The sequence below is a fragment of the Scylla paramamosain genome, chromosome 9, assembly GCF_035594125.1.
Source record: "Scylla paramamosain isolate STU-SP2022 chromosome 9, ASM3559412v1, whole genome shotgun sequence".
Classification (NCBI taxonomy): Eukaryota; Metazoa; Arthropoda; class Malacostraca; order Decapoda; family Portunidae; genus Scylla; species Scylla paramamosain.
The window spans coordinates 21,010,001-21,032,500 of NC_087159.1; the positions used below are offsets into that span (position 1 = coordinate 21,010,001).

Here is a 22,500-nt window from a genome sequence, read left to right on the forward strand (position 1 = left end):
TTTAGAAGATTACAATGTGTATATACTACAACTCCATTCGGTTTTGAGGTAGTAAGTACCTGATGTGAGGTGTTTGTTGGTACAAGTTTGACATAGATGCTGGCCGGGAAATGCCCAGAAAGAACAACGCCCAAACGCTCAGGATTAAACGGTCAGACCATAAAACAGAGATTTTAACAAAAGGTTTGAGCGAAGAGTTCAGCTTTAGAGATAAATGAGATGGCAGTGGTGTTATCAGGTTGAAATAGAGGAGGGAAGATGAAAAAGCAAAGTTATATATTTTTGGCTAGGTGCCAGAAGTCACGAGTGGAGTTAGATTTAGAAAGGTTTTGACATTGGTATGCTAAAGAGTACAAGCAAAATAATTAGAGGTTAGCGAAAGATAAAATATGCTGGGCTTATCTCTAAAACGGTCAGGAATATGACTAGGTTGTTGCACTAATTGGTTTAATTCGTGAAGAATACCAGAGTTAAAGGCTAGTTCACCAGAATGGTCAGTGAAGGGAGAGGAAAGCCAAAGCTGGTGGTCAACATTGAAGTCTGCAAAAATGGAGATCTCCATGAAAGGGAAGAGAGTCAAGATGTGCTCTACTATGGAAGTTAGGAAGTCAAAGAAGATTTTTTTTATTGTCAGAGGAGTTATGTGAGAGGTATACAGCACAGATAAATTTAGTTTGAGAGTAACTGTAGTTGTAGCCAGATGGTAGAGCAAGTTAGGTCGTTACGCACATAGGTACAACATCCAGCTTTGGTTTGAAAATGAGGATAGAGAAAATAGGAGGGGAACAGAGAAGGGGCTATTGTCAGTTGCCTCAGATACCTGTGTTCTGGTGAGGAGAGATGGTATTCCACAGATTGAAAATTATATCTAAGGCCGCGAATGTTGCAGGAGAAAAAGTTGATGGGGTATTAAGACACTTAGGGTAGATACCAGAAGAAGAACAGTCTGACCTTGGAACATTTGTGGTCCCTCCCCAGATAGGGACTCCGAGATTGGTGTAGGAATCGCCCTATAAGTTTAGAATTTTAAATATGCATGTATTAAGTGCATACAGATTTGTGTGAAGGAGGAGAGTTGTCTTGATAGGGCAGGCTGTGACAGTCCCCTTGTGTTGTGAGACACAAAGGGAAACATTTAGTGAAGTCACAGCAGGGTCATTAAAAGGTTCAAAACATTTCTTGATTCAGTATGAAACCGGTCCAGTGCTTGAGACCTCACCGGGAGTAATCATCCTTTGAGCAGGTGTCTACAGTCTCCTCCAAATGTGCGTTTTCTCGTGCTTAGGTATTATTATCTTTTCGCAATATGTTTGACATATTAAGAAAGAGTCACCCAGTCTTGATCTCCATCCCATTCCTTGCATTAATTGAAATAAACAAAAACCCGCAAATTTGTTCTGAGTCTGCAGGGAATGGTGATTGTGGCTGAAAGAAAGATCTGTGTAAGAAAAGGAGGGGAGTTAATGAAACACTCCACATCCCCTTCATGAATAAATCAATCAAACCCGCCTCATGGTTTCTTTCTGTCCCATCAACGGTGTTGCTGATATTACCATCCTGCAACAATTACAATGCTCGCATGACTGTGATAGGTGTAGAGGAGACAGCCATTTCATGTTAAGTGTTCATTATTATTGCATAAGAGAAGGCGTAAAGTGGGAAGAAATTTTCAGGGTAGAACCTAGGTATGATTCCTTGGGTTAGGAGGTAGCTACTAAGGTGGATGATGTCCATGGATGTGGCTGGGCAGCTCCTCTTGTGAACCACCTGTCTCCACTTTATGTTGCCTCAGGAACTGATGGCGACGTGCCGTTTCACTCCGAGAGGGTTGCAATCGCCTCTCAGCACCTCCACTCGCACAACCACCTGTGCCATTACGCGATGAGTTACTACGGGCGGAGATGGAAGAATGGTGGCGCTGATGGTGGGAACGGCGTGAAGAGGCGGCGACACTGGCAGTATCAATAGTTTCACTTCGACGTACACGGCGAGTGGGACGTGGTCGTCTAGATTCCCTGAATGATCCCCCAGACGTGATACGACTGGAGGGAACTGCTATGTCTCTTGAACCCCAGGTGTCACGAGAAGTACCAAGTAGCTCTAGAGTTAGGTGGTCACTGGTGGAAGTTTGTTTATCTACTTTGAGACCTGGAAGGTTTGGGGTGGGGAGGTCTTCTCTAGGATTGCTAGGGGAACGGCTTTGGTCACGCACTTCCAAAGTAATGGGGCAACTTTGCGGCAAATGGAGATCCAAAGCCAGAGAGGGCTGGCTTCCACTGCCGGCCTCATGCACACCTGTTGCTGAAGCTCCCAGCTCCATTTCCTCTTCTCCGCGTGTTCCAATAAAAGCAGGGTATGCTGTAGCAGAGTAAACCTCCCGCACAGCTGGGTTGTCAACTGACATGGTTTGGCGGGGTAGGCTGTTCGGCGCCAGGCTGGGTCGCGGTGGGCTAGTTGGTGGTTGAGAGGGTCGAGCTGCAACCCGTAACACTCGGGGAGGCTCTGCTAGTCGCCGTTCACTTTTGTGGAATGGTGGCACTAGTGAGGGAGCGGAGGGACACTTGACAAGGTGTGGTCGTGACCCACGCCGCCCATCGTAGTACTCAGCTGAAGAATCAATGCTAGTTTGTAGTGTCTTGGAAAATTGGATAAAGGCAAAGGTCATGGCACGTCGAGAGAGTTCTGACCTGAAAGGATCTTCTAGAGCAGGGCTAGTCCCATCCTGCTGCGAATGGTGACACAAAGAAAGTGCTTCCCACTTAGTTTGACAAGCGGAGTGACGTACTCCGATCTCCTCATCCCTTCCACTGCTGCGCTCCGGATATGGCTTGCGAAACCTGGCTGGAACGATCTTGGCTGCACTGTCTCGGGCTTCGAAGGTCATTACGCAAGCAGCAACAATCACAAAACCTGCAGGAATTATAACAGGTCATACAATAACGAATATATAATACAAAGACAGGCTATGGGGATAAAGTGAAGAAAATTGGCAAGATACACAAATATTAAGTATTGTGGTAAAAACTATCAACATAAATACTGCGATACTTAATAAGAATAATATAGTTTTGGACTTCTTAAAGCCATCTTCAAACTCAAAGATGTAATGAGGTCATACTTACCTCCAAAGCCCATCACAATAGGCCCAACATAAGAAAGCTTATTAAGACCGAAGCCAGTATCTTTTGTAAAGATGTGACCCATCTTAGGGCGGCTGCTGGTAGTGTCATTATCGCCCACGTTGTCGTTATGAATAGTGGACATAGTAGATGTTGTGTTGCTGACCACTGAAGAGTTGATGGATGCCATGCGACCAGTTGAATGGTGTGGTGGCAGCGGGAGCATGTATGCAGGCACCGTTTTATCCACTATCACCGGGTCCCCCTCGACACCCTCCTCAGCTTCATACAGGGCTTGTAGTCTCAGCTGTTCTTCTTCCGCATAGTAACCTGGGACAATGATAAGTTACTTTCCCAAAGTACAACTATTTCGATAGCAGTGTTGTAGTATTTTCTGAAATAATTTCTTTGATCCCTTCAGGTCCCTGTCTCCGATAAGTCTCACCCAAAATTTATACCGTTTCATTTGTGTTATTGTCATTTGCAATTGTTTTCCTGCTATTTTTTCAGTAATTTTCATGTCTGATAGACTTTATGATTATTTCCTTTTGTGTATAATCATTTTAGTTGAAGAGAGAGAGAGAGAGTCGGAAAAAGATGCACAAGTGTACTATGCACTATATCGCCCTAATGTTTCCAGATAAATAAATAAATAAAAGGAAAATTGTCTCTATCCCATTCATTTAACAACCTTGAAGCAGCTACATTACGGTCAGACGCACTCAGAATTAGCATTTATTTCGTAGAACTGATTCTCTATTCATCGTCACTTGGTACAGCGTCTTATCCTTCTCCCTTCATCCCAGTGCATTTTATATCAAGTAGTGGAAGCAGTGGTTAGACATGAATATATAATCTTGATGCAACCTAACACATCAAATTCTCTAAAAGTAAGTACCGACTCGATATTCACTAACTGAGCCTACCAAAGTAGTAACTGTCCCCACCCACTGTTGCGGAGAGCTTCCTTCCCATATTGCATCGTGTCCAGATAGCTACCAGTGTTTGCTGTTTTTATAAAAAGATAGTTGTTCAGGTTTTCGTGCTTAAATGAGTCACAAAATCACCAAGAGGAAAATGTTGTTTTTGCAATAAAATACAATCTTGTTATTTCGTTCAATGCTTGTAGATAATTAAATTAGACTATTTGAACAAGCACTGCAATCTGTATGGATATATATATATATATATATATATATATATATATATATATATATATATATATATATATATATATATATATATATATATATATATATATATATATATATATATATATATACTCGTATATATATATATATATATATATATATATATATATATATATATTTATTTATTTATTTATTTATTTATCTATTTATTTATTTATTCTTCTTTCTCTAAACATTTAAACATGGGGATTGATCCATAATGTGATTTTACTCCACAAACCCCTGCTGAAGCGACACTCCCCATTTATCCAGGCTTATACTTAGGCTACATTCATACGAGCCACTTTTTGTGGTCAGCGGCCACCAAAAAAAAAAAAAAAAACATCAAATATAGGCCAGACATCTATGTGGGTTCATTCACACGGGCCACTTTTTTGTAGTAGCCACAAAAAAGTGGTGAGTTGTGGGGGCGGAGCCATTTTTCCGACCACACCACTGTGGCCGGCCAGCGGCCAGCGATAGTAAAACATTAATTCAAAATTATGGCAGCATACACACAAGCCAATATCTGTGGCCGCCCCTCTACTTTCCGCTGCTTTCGGGCTGTCAAGTATTTCTTTCTTTCTAAAGAGTTTTTTGACTGTGAAATATTGATCGCGGAGGTGGAGAAGAAACCATCACTTTATTATTTGAATATGAAAAAATACAGTGACAAGAAGAGTAAAGAAAAATAATGTGTGAAATGCTCCACGCAATAGTCTATTATAACTAACTATGGGGTGCACCCAGTACCTTCTGCGCTTTTTTCCGTTTCATCTTCACAAAGAGAGCGCAGACAACTGATACCTCCACGAGATCCATATGTCACTGACCACATTTGTGGCCGATGTCATGAAATTTTGCGTCGTATCGCACCCTGGCAGAACACAGACTGAACCCGCGGCGAGAGGATCTCTCTTCCCATACATTTCCAATGGGGAAAATTCTCCGACAGTCGTGACTTTCCATAAAAGTATATTATACAGTATACCTATTTTGAGGAATTGTATGTCTCTGGGAGTAGTAAATCATAATAAAGTATGCATGGGAAGCCCTTGCTTGGGAAAGAATGAATTTATAAAGTAGTCGTTGACCATGACGGACATCTCTCCCTGCTCTGCTGCGTGGGCGATGAGGTACACTATTATCAGGTAGGCATCTCTGTTGACGGCCAGCAGCTGGCCACTTCATGACGTCAAAATTTAACCACGGAATGATAATGAATTATTCTATTAGGAATAAAGCAGCAGTAAAACAGCTTTCATAGCATATGTAATATACATCTGACGTCTTAACTTTGGGTGACAGTTATCAGTAGATTCCTTAATATGCTCTATGCTTATTTTTCCTTTGTAGCCGTAGGTAACGCTACGTGATAGTAATATTATAAAGAGTTAAATATGTCGTTCTGATAGTTGCAGAAACAATAATGGAAGAAAATATTGCAATGTTGATTCTCATAAATGTTATCACTCATTTGCGCTTCTTGCCCTTACAGCTAATGATCTCTCTCTCTCTCTCTCTCTCTCTCTCTCTCTCTATGTATACATATATATATATATATATATATATATATATATATATATATATATATATATATATATATATATATATATATATATATATATATATATATATATATATATATATATATATATATATATATATATATATATATATATATATATATATATATATATATATATATATATATATATATATATATATATATATATATATATATATATATATATATATATATATATATATATATATATATATATATATATATATATATATATATATATATATATATAAAAAGAGAGAGAGAGAGAGAGAGAGAGAGAGAGAGAGAGAGAGAGAGAGAGAGAGAGAGAGAGAGAGAGAGAGAGAGAGAGAGAGAGAGATGAGGAGTTGAAGATTTTACTCAGATTCGCCCTGTAGCAAATGACTCGTGCACCTGGCAGGTGCACACAACAATATTTCCTCACCCACACATGATTATGTTAAGAGGTAATGCAAGAAACACACTAACACACACACACAGACAAAAAAAAAAAAAAAAAAAAAAAAAACACTGCTTCGGGATTAAAGTCACAGCCACGAAATGGAGTCGGAGAAAACGCCTAACGGTCAGAGATACGAAATATCACCAGAAAACGCAGTCTTTTTCTTTCTTTCCCTTGCCTTATGTCACTTTCAGGTTCTTTTCAATGTGAAATGACAAGAAAAGAAATATTTCTTTATACATCACCAACTTTCTCGGTCTCAAAAAAGCATTATATTCTATATTTTATTCTTCAAAACACATTAAATGATGTTCTGATGTTCTACTACTCGCTGATTGTTTGCCTTTTGGGCCTGGAACGACAAACGCTCTACTGGGCACGTATGCATCCGTTTGCCTTGCGAGCAAAGCGTTTGATTTGTCGGTGACACTACTGAAAATGCCTATGCCTCTCCCCTGCTCTGTCTGCTACTGCCCTGAAAAACTTCTCTTCCCAAGAGAATAGACCGAGAACCTTAAGTAACGGAAGAGTCTATTAATACTTCTTCCTGTATCTTACGGAATTACTACCTAAAGTCAACTGAGTGATGTACATGACAGTTTTTCCTAAAGGTTGTGGCGCCTGTCATTTGGTTGCTAGTGGGTCTGTGAATCATGTTCAGTAGAAAATCAAATGCTGTATGCTGTGCCGGACCACTACTGAAAACGTTTTAAGTGACCAGCTAGTTTCAAGTGACCAAGTGACCTATTTTCACTGCCAAAAGCATGGCTCATTTACTCCCATCCACGGCAACGCACAGACCTTCTTGGAACCCCCTCTTAAGGACGTTCATTTTAATCTTGGAAGAACGTTTAGGCATTGGCCGAGATCTGTTAGCTACTATGCCACATCACACAATTTTTCTTTAATATATCTGTTCTTTTACTTTTTATTGGAATTCAAGTATAAGGTATGGGTTATTTAGCTTATCAAACCATTCAGTACTACGAATAGTTCAGGTTTTAATATAATAGGACACTAACCTAACCTTGCATTACCTATCCTAGCCTAAATGATGTGTAGCAATAACTAACCTAACCTGACATTACATAACCAAACCTACATGGCATGCCTACTAATGTTGCTGTTGAATGGTGTCGGTTGAAGATGTCTGTGGATTGCAGTGGCTGGGAGTGAATGCGTCATATGTCTAGCAGTAAAAATGGGACTGCGTGTGCACTTGGTCACTTGAAACTGGTCTGACCATTTTGACTTGAGCATTTAGGCGTTGTCCTTTCCGGAGATTCCCCGGCTTGCAGCTCTGCCACACTTATACTTCCTACCTCAAAATCAAATTGTGTTGTAGTATATTTACACTGTGATACTCTAAAAAAGGCATGTTGATGTAATATGTTTTTTTAATGATACTTGCAATGTTTTTAGCAAACACCACAATACTTGGAAACGTTTCCTCCATGTGCTCTCAAGTCAACATGGGTGAATGAGTGAGGTCACACGGTCAGAGTGACCATGTTAATCCATGGTCACTTCATCTCGCGCCGCCAGCCAAGATGGAAGCTGCCTCTCCTGCTTGTTCTTGTCATCTCCACATCCGAGAAAAGAGCTTATTTACTCAGTAAAATAAGTATTTTTTGGAAGAAAAGGGTCATTACTTGACCCCTCAAGAGCTGTTGCCCAAACAGCAAAAGCCACCAACACTAAACTAAAGAATAAAAATATAACATCATAATTTAAGGGAAATATCATATCTAAAAAGAAACCTATCACATTTAAACGAAATTCACAATGGAAAGAGAGAGAGAGAGAGAGAGAGAGAGAGAGAGAGAGAGAGAGAGAGAGAGAGAGAGAAGGAGGATGGGGCAGCTTGACTGGCTGACAAACAGATTTTTCTCAAGTTCTAATGATCCATGGGCAAATATAGATCTCTGATAAAAATGAATTTGCATGAAATGTAGATTGTATATGCAGAGAGAGAGAGAGAGAGAGAGAGAGAGAGAGAGAGAGAGAGAGAGAGAGAGAGGGGTGGTATGTGGGAAGGGAGGTTATCAGCAACACATAGGCTCTAATCTGATAATTGGCCAAGTACAAGGTTTGGCAGCGCCGCAAGCCGGGGAATCCCCGGAAAGGACAACGCCTAAACACTTAATTCAAAACGGTCAGACTGGTCACTTGAACCTACTACACCGCAAAATTTCGCTACACCGCCACCGAATGGCTCGTGTGAACGGTGCTGCAACTCACCATATTTTGTGGCAAGCATTTTTTGTGGCGACCATTTTTTGTGGTGGCCACTGACCACAAAAAAGTGGCTCCTGTGAATCTGGCCTTAGCAACTATGGCCACGCTGGCGGCAGTTGCAAGCGAGCGAGTGAGCGGGAGAATGGGCCAGTTGCTGCGTTGGTTTTGGGTTGGCCACACTGACAGTGAGCAAACTGGCGAGTAGTGGCTTTAGCGGCACAGCTTATTTATTCTTCAGACATTCTCTCCATTCTACTGTAGGCACTTCTGGTTAAAAAATTAAAAAAAATTCTAGTATCTAAAAGTTCTGTTACTAGGAATTAGCATACCATATGTGGATCGTTTACTTTTCTTTAAAAAAATAAGTGGTTTGTCAATTAAGCTTTGGAGTCATTTTTTTATTTACAAGTATTCCTTAAGGTGAAACTATTGACATACAATGTGTTTATGACGGAACAGATGTAGTGCAGAGTTTTAGTAAGAAACAATTCAAGGTTTTATAAAGTTAGCAGTTGAGGATATTTTAGTGGTTAATGGTAATTGCTACAAACAGCGTCATGGTGTCACCATGGGTTCCCTTTGGACACTACTTTTGCAAATGAATCCCAAATAATTGGTGTGAGCAAAACTTCTGTAAAAAGTTGTGCTATGTCTATGCTTGGCAACGAACTGCATGCGCCAATCAAGCGACAAAATTCAGCCTACAGTGTTTCTCACTGTGGAGCACAGGAAGACGCAGCCCGCCCGCGCCCACTCGTTGTCAGTGTGGCCACGTCTACTTGATACAATACTCACACGTTTCTCGTCGTTGATCGCACTCGCCTGCTCGTTCACAACCGCCACCAGTGTTGCCGTAGCCTTACACTGGATTGTGCTCATCGTGGATGCCCGGGACCAAATAAAGACTCTCCTTCAAAAAAAAAAAAAAACTCTTCCAGATCTAACTCCACTCATTACTTCTGGGACAGTAAAAAAAAAAAAAAAAAGAATCTACAGCTTTTTTCTTCATCTTTTCCTTCTGTATTTCAGTCTAATGGTACTACTGTCATCTCATTCATCTCTAAAGCTGAACGCTTATCCCAATCTTTTGCTGAAAAATCTACTCTGGATGATTTAGGGCTTGTTCCTCCTTCTTCTCCACTCTCCGACTATTTCATGCCTCATATTAAGATCCTTAATTCCAATTCATGTTTTTTCATGCCCCTGCTGGACTTGACCCTCGGAATGCTTCTGAACTTGACTGAGTCACTCCTTTTGTTCTCTGACACTGCTGCACATTGCCTAGTCAAACTGTCAATAAGACAGAAAGCACAAGCAGAAGCAATATGCACTAGCCAGTCACATAACTTTTACAACTGTGACATGAGAACTGTGAGAAAGCATTGGCCAATCGCAAGGCCCACACAGTTGTGACGTCAGAACAGTGAGCACATACTAACCAATCACAAGATTCACATAGCAAATCAACGGCCAGGAAAACGCTATAACCTCCAATTGGGGCGTTCGCTATGGGCTGAGTTGCCGGTGATCGCCGGCCGTTTTTAATGTAGGTGTCAGTCAACGCTCCAGCAGTTCTCTGGAGATGCACATTCTACAACCGTCTCTCGTGATGAATCTTGATGCACTCTACTTAAATGCTACACAGCATTGATTCTTAAGTGTTTATGCTAACAGTATCCACGGGATCTGTGATGTAGACCCTACAGAACAGTTATTATAAGCAAAATACTCTCAACTAGGCTCTTAGTGTTTTCATATTTATTTCTAGTCTTCTGCCATATATTTAGTTTGAAACATTTTCCTCTGGTTTCTACAGGGACTAATGTTTTATCTGGGAAATCATCAGAAGAGTCGAGCATGTATTATTTGTGCTGACAGGATATTGTGACTGCCGAAACTGGGCAGAGACGAAATGACTGGCCGATATCAGACATCCCTACTTCTCCAAAACACCCATTGAACCCAAGGCAAAAGGTATGAGTTTGTAGTGCTGCTGTAAAACCCCAGTCTCCATGGCAGCGTGACCAGGTCAGGTCAGTCGTCAGGTCTCGGGCGACAGGTCATGCCACATGGAAAGTGGATGTTGTTACGCACACATTACCCTGCCTCTCCAATTACCTTGCTGTCGCTCACTTCCTTGCTCTAAAGTCTCGAATCACCACCACCTCACCAACTGCCCACTCAACGATCACCATCAAGAGCTTTGTTACACCTCCCACATCATGAGGCGACCCTGATCGACATGTCACCCGTTCAACGCAATGGACCCTGCACACCATACGGTTCAACACACTGTCCGAGGTGACGGTGGAGCTGCCAGTGACAATTGGAGTCAGTCCACCTTCAGCTCGGAATATCTTCACACAACCTGCCTCTTGGATGTTGGGAGTTGTGGACATGTTGAGTGACTGTTCCTGGTGCCTGCTGCCTGCTTGCGTGGGTGTACATCATGTACGACCAACTGGGGTGATGGTATTGCGTGTTTCTCCCCCCAATTTATTATAATATTATCTTGTGTGTCCCTTTGGGTAGGTTTGGTTAAGATTAGGAGTGATATGTCTAGTTTTGTTCATGACTTTTCTGTGACGTTCCATTGAACACACAGATGTGTATATATTATTGAGTCTACTTACTGTTTACTTAATTTTATTTAAGTAAGGTAACAATAAGTTAATCATAGTAAATTCTTTATCTTCGATACTTGCAACACGTAGCAATTGGCGATCGTGACAGGATACACCCAGTGGTTAGGTAGGGTGCAGTCAAATTCGGTCTTTCAACCGTGACTATTTACTATCTTCATATATTTAGCTTTTGTGGCATCATCTTTAGTAATTAGTTACTGTGCGTCATAATAAAGCACACAAGTACAATTAATCCACTCCGGTGTATCTTGGCAGGATGAACCCCCACAATCATAAGGATATTGTACCTCGTTAGGACACCGAAATGTTTCAGTGTTCACTCACCTCATGCTCGTCAACCATTTTGTTGATCTCTCGCGACGCTTATAAACCGTGGTGAGTCCCGTTTTGAAGTGCGCTCTCCTCTGAGTGAAACACTCGTTAAGAGATAATTCAGTTCACATGAGTTAATACTACCAGGAGTATTTGCGTCCCTCGCCACTTCAATTTCGCGTCCCTAACCGATATTAACTCTAAACACCTCATTACTTTTCGCGGGCTTTATCATGACAACCCATCAGTTTGATTTAGAAAGCTTCGTGGAGAAGCCTGATTATCAACATCTAATTAACATACGCAAAGCTGATTGGGCTTTATCACCAACCACTATGGCATTCCGATCACCATTTCAATGCATAAGGAACAGCTTAAGAATGTAGTTGTGGAACCTTTAGTAGAGGCGGAGATATTATGTGAGGAAGCTATCCCAACTCTAACGCCGGCAGGTCTGCCTCTTCAACAGCACAACCTAGACACTGGTCTCTAAAACTCAAACTGAAGTGTGACTTTGGATGCCGATAGAATGTTCGAGCTAAAGAAGATTAAATTACAGCTGCAGATAGAAAGATTAGTCAAATTAGCCGAAGTACAACTACAGCAACAACAGTTGGAGGTAAATAAAAAAGTGAGGTTAGCACAGATAGAATCAGAACAAAGGGAAATGCAGGCAGAATTGCAAATCAGACTAAGCAAAGACGAAGAAGAGAGAAATAGGAAAGAGACAGAAATGAAGAAAATCAAAATTAGGGAAGTATCGCCTCGGTTGCCAGCATTTGTGGAGGATGACGTGGATAGTTATTTCAGAACATATGAAAGAATTGGTGTACAAAACGACTGGCCTGAGACTAAGTGATTAACCATAATTGTCCCCAAGTTGGTAGGTAAAGCTTATAAAGTCTACGCAGCATTAGACAGTAACAGTGATTATGAGCTAGTGAAAACATCCATACTCCGAGTTATAGTATTATCCCTGATAGTTACAGGCAACAATTCAGAAAGCTCAAAAAGGGGTTCGATCAAACTTTCACTGAATTCGCTTTGATGAAATGATCAACTTGTTGGTACTCAAGCAATTCAAGTCGAAACTGCCGTTCTTCATTCTGAGATACATCGAGTGGGGGGAGAAACACGTAGTGGAGGCAGCAGGACTAGCACATGCGCATCACTTGTTAGTACACTCAACGGCGGTGAGATTCATAAATTTGTAAAACCATCCTCTGACGTCCCTTTTAAGCCAAATAAGCCGAGGACACCTCAGCAGAATCAGCACCCTGATTCTATGTACTGTATATACTGTAAGAAGCCTGGTCATGTGATTCAAAATTGTCGAAATCCAAACTGTAAAGTTTCGAAGCAGTCAGGAAATTCATCACTGCCTCTCAAACCAGTATTTTGTAAATACACCAACTGACTCAGCAGAAGTCTTCGAACCTTATGGGCGAAAGGGTAGTGTGTCGCTGCCAAACACTCCTACTAGTTATTATGTTAACATTCTGCGTGATACAGGTGTGGCAATTTCCATCTTATAAGTAAAGTGCCTCCCAAATATAGAAACAGCATAAAAAGGAGAAAAGGTAGTTGCAGCTGCTTCAGGTGCTAGAATGCCGTGTCCAGTAGCAAGGGTGTATGTAAAGTCACCCATGTACACTGGTGAACTGAACATAATAGTCACAGACTAACCCTTTGAAATACCCAACGTGCAGATCTTTATGGGAAACAAAGTGAAAAGTTCTCAAATGTTGCAAATCCCCTTCGTAGTAGATGAGCCAATTGAACCAGGTGAGACAAACCACCCTGAAGTATTTCCTGTCTGCACTGTGACACGCGCTCAGGCGCAAAATCTATCTCCCCTATGCCATCCTTGTCCTCAGATAAACTTTATGATAATATACTTTCCGAAGAGGAATTGATAGAAGCACATAATTCTGATCGCTCCTTGGCTTCAGTCTCAGGAAAATATGGTAAAGAATCCGAAATAAGTAGTATCAAGATCATTCTCAGTAGGTGACAGTGTTAATTTTGTTCCTCGTCCCTGGAGCTCCTCTAAAGAACAAGTACTTTGGTCCTTGTAGTATCAGTAGTATCTGAAGGAAGTTGTCTCCCACAAATTATAATGTGCAGAAGCCGGACAGGCGCAACGATAGTCAGCTCGTTCACATCAACCTCATGAAGGAATATGTAGAAAGGGCATCTGAGGATGGTTCACCACGACAAGCAGTGTTGTGTGTAAACGTAGGGAGAGTCCAAGACGCAAGATCCCGAGATGAAGGGCGTAGATACTGAAATTCCTTCCCCTCAAGGAAATCCTCCAAATAGTGAGGTGTTAAGAGACCTTCCTAGGTACTTAAATCTTGACCCCAATGATGTTGCTTCCCTCATCCAACAATTTCCCTCTGTAACCTCTGAGTTACCTGGGTCTTGTAACAACCTTGCTTATGACATCCAATTAACTGATCCAAACATAAAGCCTATCAAACAAGCGCCGTATAGGCTTAGTTCTTAGAAAGCAATTGTGATGGAAAAGGAAGTTCAGTATCTATTAGATAATAAGTTGGCCGAACACAGTATTTCCCCATGGGCTTCTCCCTGTATTTTGGTGCCTAAGGCTGATGGTACTTATCGTTTGTACACAGATTTTAGAAAGGTAAACAACGTCACAGTCAGGGACTCTTTCCCCCTACCTCTAATTGAAGAATTGTTAGATAGAGTAGGTGGGGCAAAATTTGTATCAACCCTTGATTAAAACAAAGGATTTTGGCAAATTCCCCTTACGGATAGAGCAAAGACCATCACGTCATTTGTAACCCCCAAGGGCTTGTTCTCAGTTTTGGCCTTTCCAGTTCATCGGCCACGTTCCAAAAAGTAATCAACCATGTCATCAGAGGTCTCCCCGGAACAGTTGCATACATCGATGACTTGGTGGTGATGGCAGAGACGAGGGAGGAACATCTTGCACGACTTCGGGGCCTCTTCGAACGCCTCTTTGAAGCGGGTCTCACACTCAACCTCGCTAAGTCTAAGTTCTCCAGAGGGACGGTAACATATTTGGGACACATAGTCAGGAACGGATGTATGAGGCCAAAAGATGCCAATGTATAAGTCATCCTAATGTTTCCCGTTCCCCAGACCAATTGACAACTGATGGAGTTCCTGGGAACGAGCGGCTATTATCGGAGATTCTGCCCAAACTTCTTGACAGTAGCAGCACCTTTAACAGCCCTCAAGAGTACTAAGCGGAAGTTCGTGTGGATGCAAGAGTGTCACCAAGCTTTTGAACACCTCAAAGCCTTCCTCTCCTTGTCCTCCGTCCTTTGAGTACCAGACTACAAGAAGTCATTCCATCTCTTCATGGACGCCAGTGGAGTGGGTATTGGGGCCGTCCTCCTCCAGCAGGACTCGGACACTCGCATCCTCCATCCTACATCGTACTACTCCGCTAGGCTGAAGTCACATGAGGCCTCCTACTCCACCATAGAGAAGGAGGCCCTGGCGTTGGTAATGGCCCTGAAGCGGTTTCAGTGCCACCTCCTGCACCATCCTGAGGTAGTAACCGTCCGCTCCGACCACAACCCGCTCACGTTCATCCACCAGGCGAAGCTCCGAAATCAGCGCATCATGAGGTGGGCGCTCCTCTTGCAAGAATACCATATCAACATAAAACACGTGAGAGGGGTGGACACCAAGTTGGCCGACTGCCTATCAAGATCTCCGGACAGACCTGAAAACCTCCTTCGCACCTGAGGTGCTGCCGGAGGTTCTCGTCCAGGGGGGTACTGTTACGCATGCGTTACCCTGCCTCCCCAGTTACCTTGCTGTCGCTCATCTTCCTTGCTCTAAAGTCTCGAATCACTACCACCTCATCAACTGCCCACTCAACGATCACCATCAAGAGCCTCGTTACACCTCCCATGTCACGAGGCGACCCTGCTCGACTCGACGCCACGGACCCTGCACACCATACGGTTCAACACACTGTCCGAGGTGACGGCGGAGCTGCCAGCGCTGGTTGGAGTCGGTCCACCTTCAGCTCGCAACATCTTCACACAACCTGCCTCTTGGATGTTGGAAGTTGTGGACACGTTGAGTGACTGTTCCTGGTGCCTGCTGCCAGCTTGCGTGGGTGTACATCATGTACGACCAACTAGGGTGATGGTATTGCGTGTTTCTCCCCCCGTTTATTATAATATCTTGTGTGCCCCTTTGTGTAGGTTTGGTTAGGATTAGGAGTTATATGTCTAGTTTCGTTCATGACTTTTCCACGACGTTCCATTCAACACACGGATGTGCATATATTACTGGGTCTACTTACTGTTTATCTGATTATATTTAAGTTTGTTAAGTAAGGTAATAATAAAGTCAATCACAGTAAATTCTTTATCTCCGATACCTGCAACACGTAGCAATGTGGATGCTGCGCAGGCTGGGTTCAAAGCTGGAACAGCCATCCAGAACTTTCTTCATCTGTAGTGATTTCTTGTGACTTCTGCAGGAAATCTTTTATGTATAATCTAGTCATAACTATCGCTATTTTATTGTGTACTCTCTTTTCAGTGTTTTCAGTTATTTTTTTTTTTGCATTTTATGACCAGTGTGCCTTATCTGGGATACTAATTTTCCTATAGCAGTTTGCCTTCTGTGTATTACTACCGTTTCGTGTAATGTCCCAAGTCTTCAACATTTCAGCGCTTTACCTCGTAGGGAGGACGAGTGCCGGCATGAGAAGGACACGGAGGTGGACGTCGTGGCTAGCTGCGGAGGATTACCTGCTGCCGGAGGAACAGAGGCTGGTGGAGCCTCTGAGGTGTCTGCTATGGGCTGAGGGCCGAGCTGAGGAAGAACTGCGTGAGGAAAACGTTGTATGGCTGTGTGGATTGCCTGCTGCCGGGGGAACAGAGGCTAGAGGAGCCTCTGAGGTACCTGTGGAGGTACCAGAAGCCGACCTGAGGGAAAAACTGTGCCCAGTAACTGTAATGTGCCCTGTATTGTCTCCCGTGTATCCAGGTGTGTCCGTATCAGCTGGGAGTGCTTGTCCTTGAGTCTTTTTAGATGAGCTGCCTCTCTACTTCACCGCCACTGCGCCGAACCCACGAATCGGTAAATGGTACTATTGTGCAGTTCCCCTAATCTTGTTACGTGCCTTGTGGATGCACTGACAAGAAGGACCAGGTGGGTTGTGCAACAGTTGGTGTCAGAAGCAAAAGAAATTAAATTTTGTAATACGTGTAGCAGACCTAACCGATGCTGCCCAAGCTGAGGGTAAGGATGATTACTAAGTAATGCTGAGACAGTTAAGGCTTTTCTACTCACCTCAGATGAATATATATGAGGGAAAGGTAATATTTTCGCGAGAAAACAGCTGAAGGGTGAATCTACTTGCGATTATCTAGCTGCCTTCCAGGGATTCATGGTACACTTTAACTTCATAACACTGCTCGAAGAAATGATACGTGACCAGGTGGTTGAGAAGACTGTTTATGCGAAACTTTGGGAACAATTCTTTCAGTCTGAAATATCTGGATTCAGAAATCCCTTTTGAAAAAGAGGGAAGCTTACAAGCGGACACTTCATAAAGTGAAGCTTATGATGGATTCACTAACGCATTATTAGAAGCCTGTGCTTCAATAATTATTTGAGGAAGCTAGTTTCGAATAGGAGATATGTAAAGTGTTTCTTCAAATGTTCCAAAGTGCTTCAAAATCATAAATGCATTGGTGTTTGAACTGCGGAGAGTCATACTTAATTCAGCCGCCGTTCACCGGGGCTTGTTTACCAAGCAGCCGGCACCGGCGGCCAGAATTACCCCTTTGGAGGGGACGACAGGGTAGCGGGCTAAAGCCAGCACTACTCACGCCTACCGTCTTCAACGGCACAGGCGATGCGAAACCTACCTGCCGAGGTCGCCCCCGACAGGATTCCGGTTCAGAGGACGCCACCCTCAGCCAGACGGTTGGCTACCTGAGCTACTAGGCCCACCGCAGCATGACAAACCGTTCGCAGACTACGAGCTCTGCTAGGACGCTCTGGGTCCGAGAGGACGTGCACGGAGGCTCTATGCACGCCCCTCGGACCCGAGGGGGACTGGGACCGCATCCACCCCATGTACCCCATTTCAAAGCCATGAACCCGCTGGCCCTTGGGGGCAGGAAGAGCGCTACCCCCCAAACCAGCGGGCCGTCATCCCGGAAACGCCAGAGTGACTACCGCTGTAGAGGGTTAGTGGGTTTAGCCCACCGACTCGGCAAATCACCCTGACGGCCCACCACCCAACGAGGTAGAGAACTCGAAGGAGCAGAAAGGACTCCGGACCAGTGAAGCTGTTCTGGGCTCCGAAGCCTGGCGGAGCCCCATTACTCTATGAACATTTATTGAGAAGGGAGGATGGAATATTTGTCCAACTCCCCGCCCCACATTCATCTCGCGGGGTAAGCACTTTAGCCGTAGGCCCAATCCCTCGGGCTTGTGCCTACGTTACCAGCGGGCGCCACTAGGAGGCAGGCTTCCCCAGTAACTAAGTCTCAAGGAGGTTTTTCACGTCACTCGGGGAGTCACGGCATGACACCATCCCGGGACCTCCAGGAGTCATGTTTCGAATTAATGTCCTGCTCAATTTGTGATTGTGGGAAACAGACTGGGTAATATGAGTAGCGTTTCTTTCGGGTGGATCAAGAAAATAAACCACCGAGCCAGTGTGTAAAGAAGTGTATATTTTGGCGTGAAACAACACACGTTCTAGGAAGAGGATAAACTGTGCAAGCGAGGCGTCGGTGGAAGGCCAGTGTAAGTCCCTAGAGATGCAAGTTGATACCAGGGCTACGGTCTCTATTCTTTCTTAGCTTACCATGTATCAAAAACTGATTTAAGGGAGCTACAGTCACGCTTGCTGCTACCAAACTGTATGAGGTGGAACACAATCCGTCCCTTGGTGTTAAACATCAGATGGTATGTAGACCTCCGTGGACCTCTGTCAGCTAGCGGCAGAGGTACATCCTCTGCCCAAAGTAGCAGAACTTCAAAATGAATTCCAAGACATTGTTTTCAGCATATCACCAGCCATTACTCGAACGTAAGATACGTCATGTTACTATAGACGAAATAAAGATCAGCATTCAGACACGTTCTGTTCTAATGTTACATATGACCTTGAATCTGGTTATGAGACAAATCTTCCTAAGTTACAAGTGAGTGCTGATACATTTTTCATGCAAGATGATTTCTTGTATAAGTCGAGTGATGTCTCTATTGGCAATTTTAGTGAGCGTTTATCTCAGCTCATAAATACCTCAGTCGTTAGTGACAATGTTCACGATTTCCCCCGCACAAGACACCCAGGTCGAGACAGATACCTCGTGCAAGCAAAACGATCATATTTCTGGCTGACGATGAGGAAAGATATCTTTCAGCATTGTGTACTCTGCTCTTGTGTGTTTCACACCGTCCATCACTCGCTCATGACAGTCTCTCAATTCCTTACCCATCGCTTCAGCTCCTTGAGATTCAGTCTCTGTTAATTTGCTCAAACTTCCATTTACAGAGAACGGTTACCAGTATCTTCTAGTTTGCGTGGATAGTTTCACTCGTTTCACCGTTCTCATTACACTCAAGGATAAAACTGCAAATTCTGTTGGTCGCACGATCATCGACAACATAATTTGTCCTTATGACTCTCCTCGTGTCATCTTATCTGACAATGGCACTGAATTCAATAGCGCTACTTTACAGATGTATAAAGAATTTCATATGAAGAAATATAACAATGTTCCTCAGTCGCTCAGTTCAAACAGCAAAGTAGTGTTGTAATAAACGTATCCTTGACGTTCTGCGTTACATAACAGAAGCAAAACACTCATGGGACGAATGGCTTCCACAGCTAGCCTGTTCTCTAAACTCAGCGATTCACTCTATCAACGAGTCTCCCCATTTCGTGCTGTCTGGTACAGCCAAGCGCCTCCCATATGAATTTATTCACAGCGCGCCTCGTCCTGTCTACAACATGGATGACTACGTCAAGTCTCGTCTTCGCGATTTTCAGCACACTCATAAGCTCATTCAAGATCGCCTCCCAGCATCGCAAACTTGAGATGTTGCGGAAACAACATCGTAGAACAACAGATTCTTCCTTCGAAGTCGGTGTTAATCGTTTTCTCCAGACTTCACGATCGCAACTCTAAATTAGATCCATTGTTCACTGGACCACATCGTGTAATCGAATCTCCATCATGGCCACAAGGTAAAAATTCTAAATTTCAAAACCTCGGTTAAACAAATCGTCCATGTCGATCATTTGAAGCATGTGGACAAAGAGTTTATGTGTATATTTCTCTTATATGTGATGTTTATGTATTGTAGTATGTTATGTCTGTATATTATTATTGAAGTGTGAGTTTCCGTACTCTCTCTGATGTCATGTATTATCGATTAACTAATCACATCTTATTGCTCAGTATTATGTTCAAATGGGAGGAGACATTTTTCGTTGGGGAAGGCAACTGTATCAGTCGCATCAGTCATAAGTATTATTATATATACATCATTCGTATATTTCATACCACGTGGCCAGCCTCAGTGTATTTTAACCTTTTCTCCTCCCTATCGCGCTCTCAAGGGAATACCTCACCTTCCCTACATTCCTGCCAGTCCTTAGGTAAAACACGTGCATCGCCTTCCTGTCGTCCTCCCTGATCATTGGCCAAAATAACGACCTCAGTCATTGGTCCCTTCACCCCATTTCCAAGCACCTCACTGGTCATTTTTTTCATCTGAGACTGTACCCTGATCCACTTCATCTTGCATAAATAGAGCCGTACGCGTAGCTACAGAGTCAGTCTGTTCAGAGTCAGCTCATAGAGAAATCGGACAGAGTAGAGTCCAAGATATGTTCACAGTCAGTCTTCAGAGAGAGAGATAATCAAGTATCGTCATGTCCGTCATCAATTGTCTCGGTATCACACGTGTACATTCTGTCCATCATTAAATGAAGAAGAACTCTTATAACCTGTGTCTTTTACTCGCACAATCAACCATACTCAAACCACTACCTACGACCTTCAAGCTACCAACAATATCCATGCTACCAACATTATCCACGCTACCAACAATATCCAGTTACTACCGCGTCTTCCAAAGTAATCACCACCATACTAAGAATCTCGCCAATACAGTGGTGACCAAAAACTCAGCGGTGCAGTGGTGGCAAACAACCTAATCAAGACAGTAGTGGCAAGTACATCATCAGAACAAGAGGCGGCAAGAATCCCTAACGGGAACAATGGTGGCCAAGTCTATCTGATACACTATTTTCCTCGTAGGAATCAATATAAAATAGATAAATCCGTTCTAAAACACCAGTCCACCATGTCTTAGCAGGAAATAACAGACGCTGCTACTGCTAAGATGGCCGCTCCACAATATCTCCAGGTTATTTATTTATTTATTTTTATCATTCTTTTTTTATCCAGAAAGGATGTATTGAATGAACTTAATGACACAGAACTCATCAAAAGATATTGTTTAGACCATACAGGGATTTTTTTTTTTTTTTTTGTGTCACGATCACGTGAGGAAAGCCTTACAGAGTGACACAGAGAGGAACAACCCACTCACGGCCGAAATGAAGGTGATCATAACACTTAGATATCTTGTTGCTGGGGAAACCTGCTGGGAAAATGCAACTGTGCAGTAGTGAAAGCGTTGTGGGTCATAAAGAGAGCCACAGAAGGCTCAGGATTACTCCTGGGCGCAAAATGTTCTTTGTTTACATCGAGGAACTTCTTCAACGGGATCACATTTCACTTATTTTAAAGAATGAATTACTGTCTTACTCTCTGTCTCTCCTTCAAATATATATAAAAACAAAGAAAATATTTCCAGAAACTATAAATTAGCGATAAATGGCAGCTTTTGCTACGTCTTGTAGTATTTGAAGTGAAGTAGCTTTCTTCAAAAACCGAATTATGGCATAACAACAGAAGCAATAAAGTTATTTTTGTTCGAAAACCGAGTTGATCGGAGAGAGACGTTCGGTAACCGAGGTTTCACTATCTATCTATCTATCTATCTATCTATCTATCTATCTATTTATCTATTTATCTATTCATTTATTTATTTATTTATTTATTTATTTATTTATTTATCAGCCATAGCGCCACTTTGATGAAGTAAAACAAAATCTCTTTCAGAATCATGAAAAAGAAACAATAGAAAAAAAATTTATTTCAATAGCTAGCAAAGATTAATTAGGACACTATTCTATCGGATGACAACCTTAATGCTAACTTTAATAAATTCTATGAAAATAATCCATAATCTTTTTTTTTATATTGTTTTTTTTTTTTTTTCCCCTTTTGCAATCAAATTTGTCTTGATCAAACGCCTTAACAGTCCTTGGCTAACAACAGCTATATTTAACTCGATCAAATATAAAAACACCATGTTTAAGAACTACAAACTGGGCATAGTACCGTTCGAAGTATAAAAGGCATATAGAAATCAACTAACCAAAATTAAAAGAAAAGCAAAAACAGACTTTTCTTAATTCTTTTATAAATTTCAAAAACATTACTCGAAAAATATGGTCTGTTATTAATATTCAAAACAATGTGTTTCAAGTATTAAAACAAACGATACCGTCTTCGATAGCTCCATTAGCATAGCCGAAGCCTTCAATGAACATTTGACCGACATTGCAAAAACCTCGATAGGCCTACATCAAAAACCTACATCAGAAATAGATCCTCTCAACTACCTACCTGGAGACTTTCCTGATTTCATGATAGCATCACTTGCCAACACCAGTGACGTAACTTCCGCAATCCGCTCCCTTAACAATAAAAAAACCACACATTAATGAAATCCCAGTCTTTATTATCAAACAAAATGCCGAGCTTTTTGCCTATCCTGTAGAGCTTCTTTATAAACAATCAATAAACACTGGAACCTTCCTCTTATATTAAAACATGCCAATGTAACTCCTATTTATAAATCA

The 22,500-nt window shown here is 42.3% G+C and overlaps 1 protein-coding gene across 2 annotated transcripts in view; it reads right to left on the reverse strand.

The window, feature by feature from the left end:
- The window catches only part of LOC135103709 (uncharacterized), a 96,943-nt gene that overhangs the window by 3,537 nt on the left and 70,906 nt on the right, over positions 1-22,500 (reverse strand). For both annotated transcript variants that reach the window (XM_064010323.1, XM_064010322.1), the window contains 2 exons: positions 3,123-3,449; positions 1-2,910 (listed from right to left, as the gene is read on the reverse strand). The exon at positions 1-2,910 is cut by the window's left edge and continues 3,537 nt beyond it. In XM_064010323.1, coding sequence (XP_063866393.1) covers positions 1,715-2,910; positions 3,123-3,449 — 1,523 coding nt within the window. In that variant the 3' untranslated portion in view covers positions 1-1,714. The remainder of the gene's footprint in view (positions 2,911-3,122; positions 3,450-22,500) is intronic.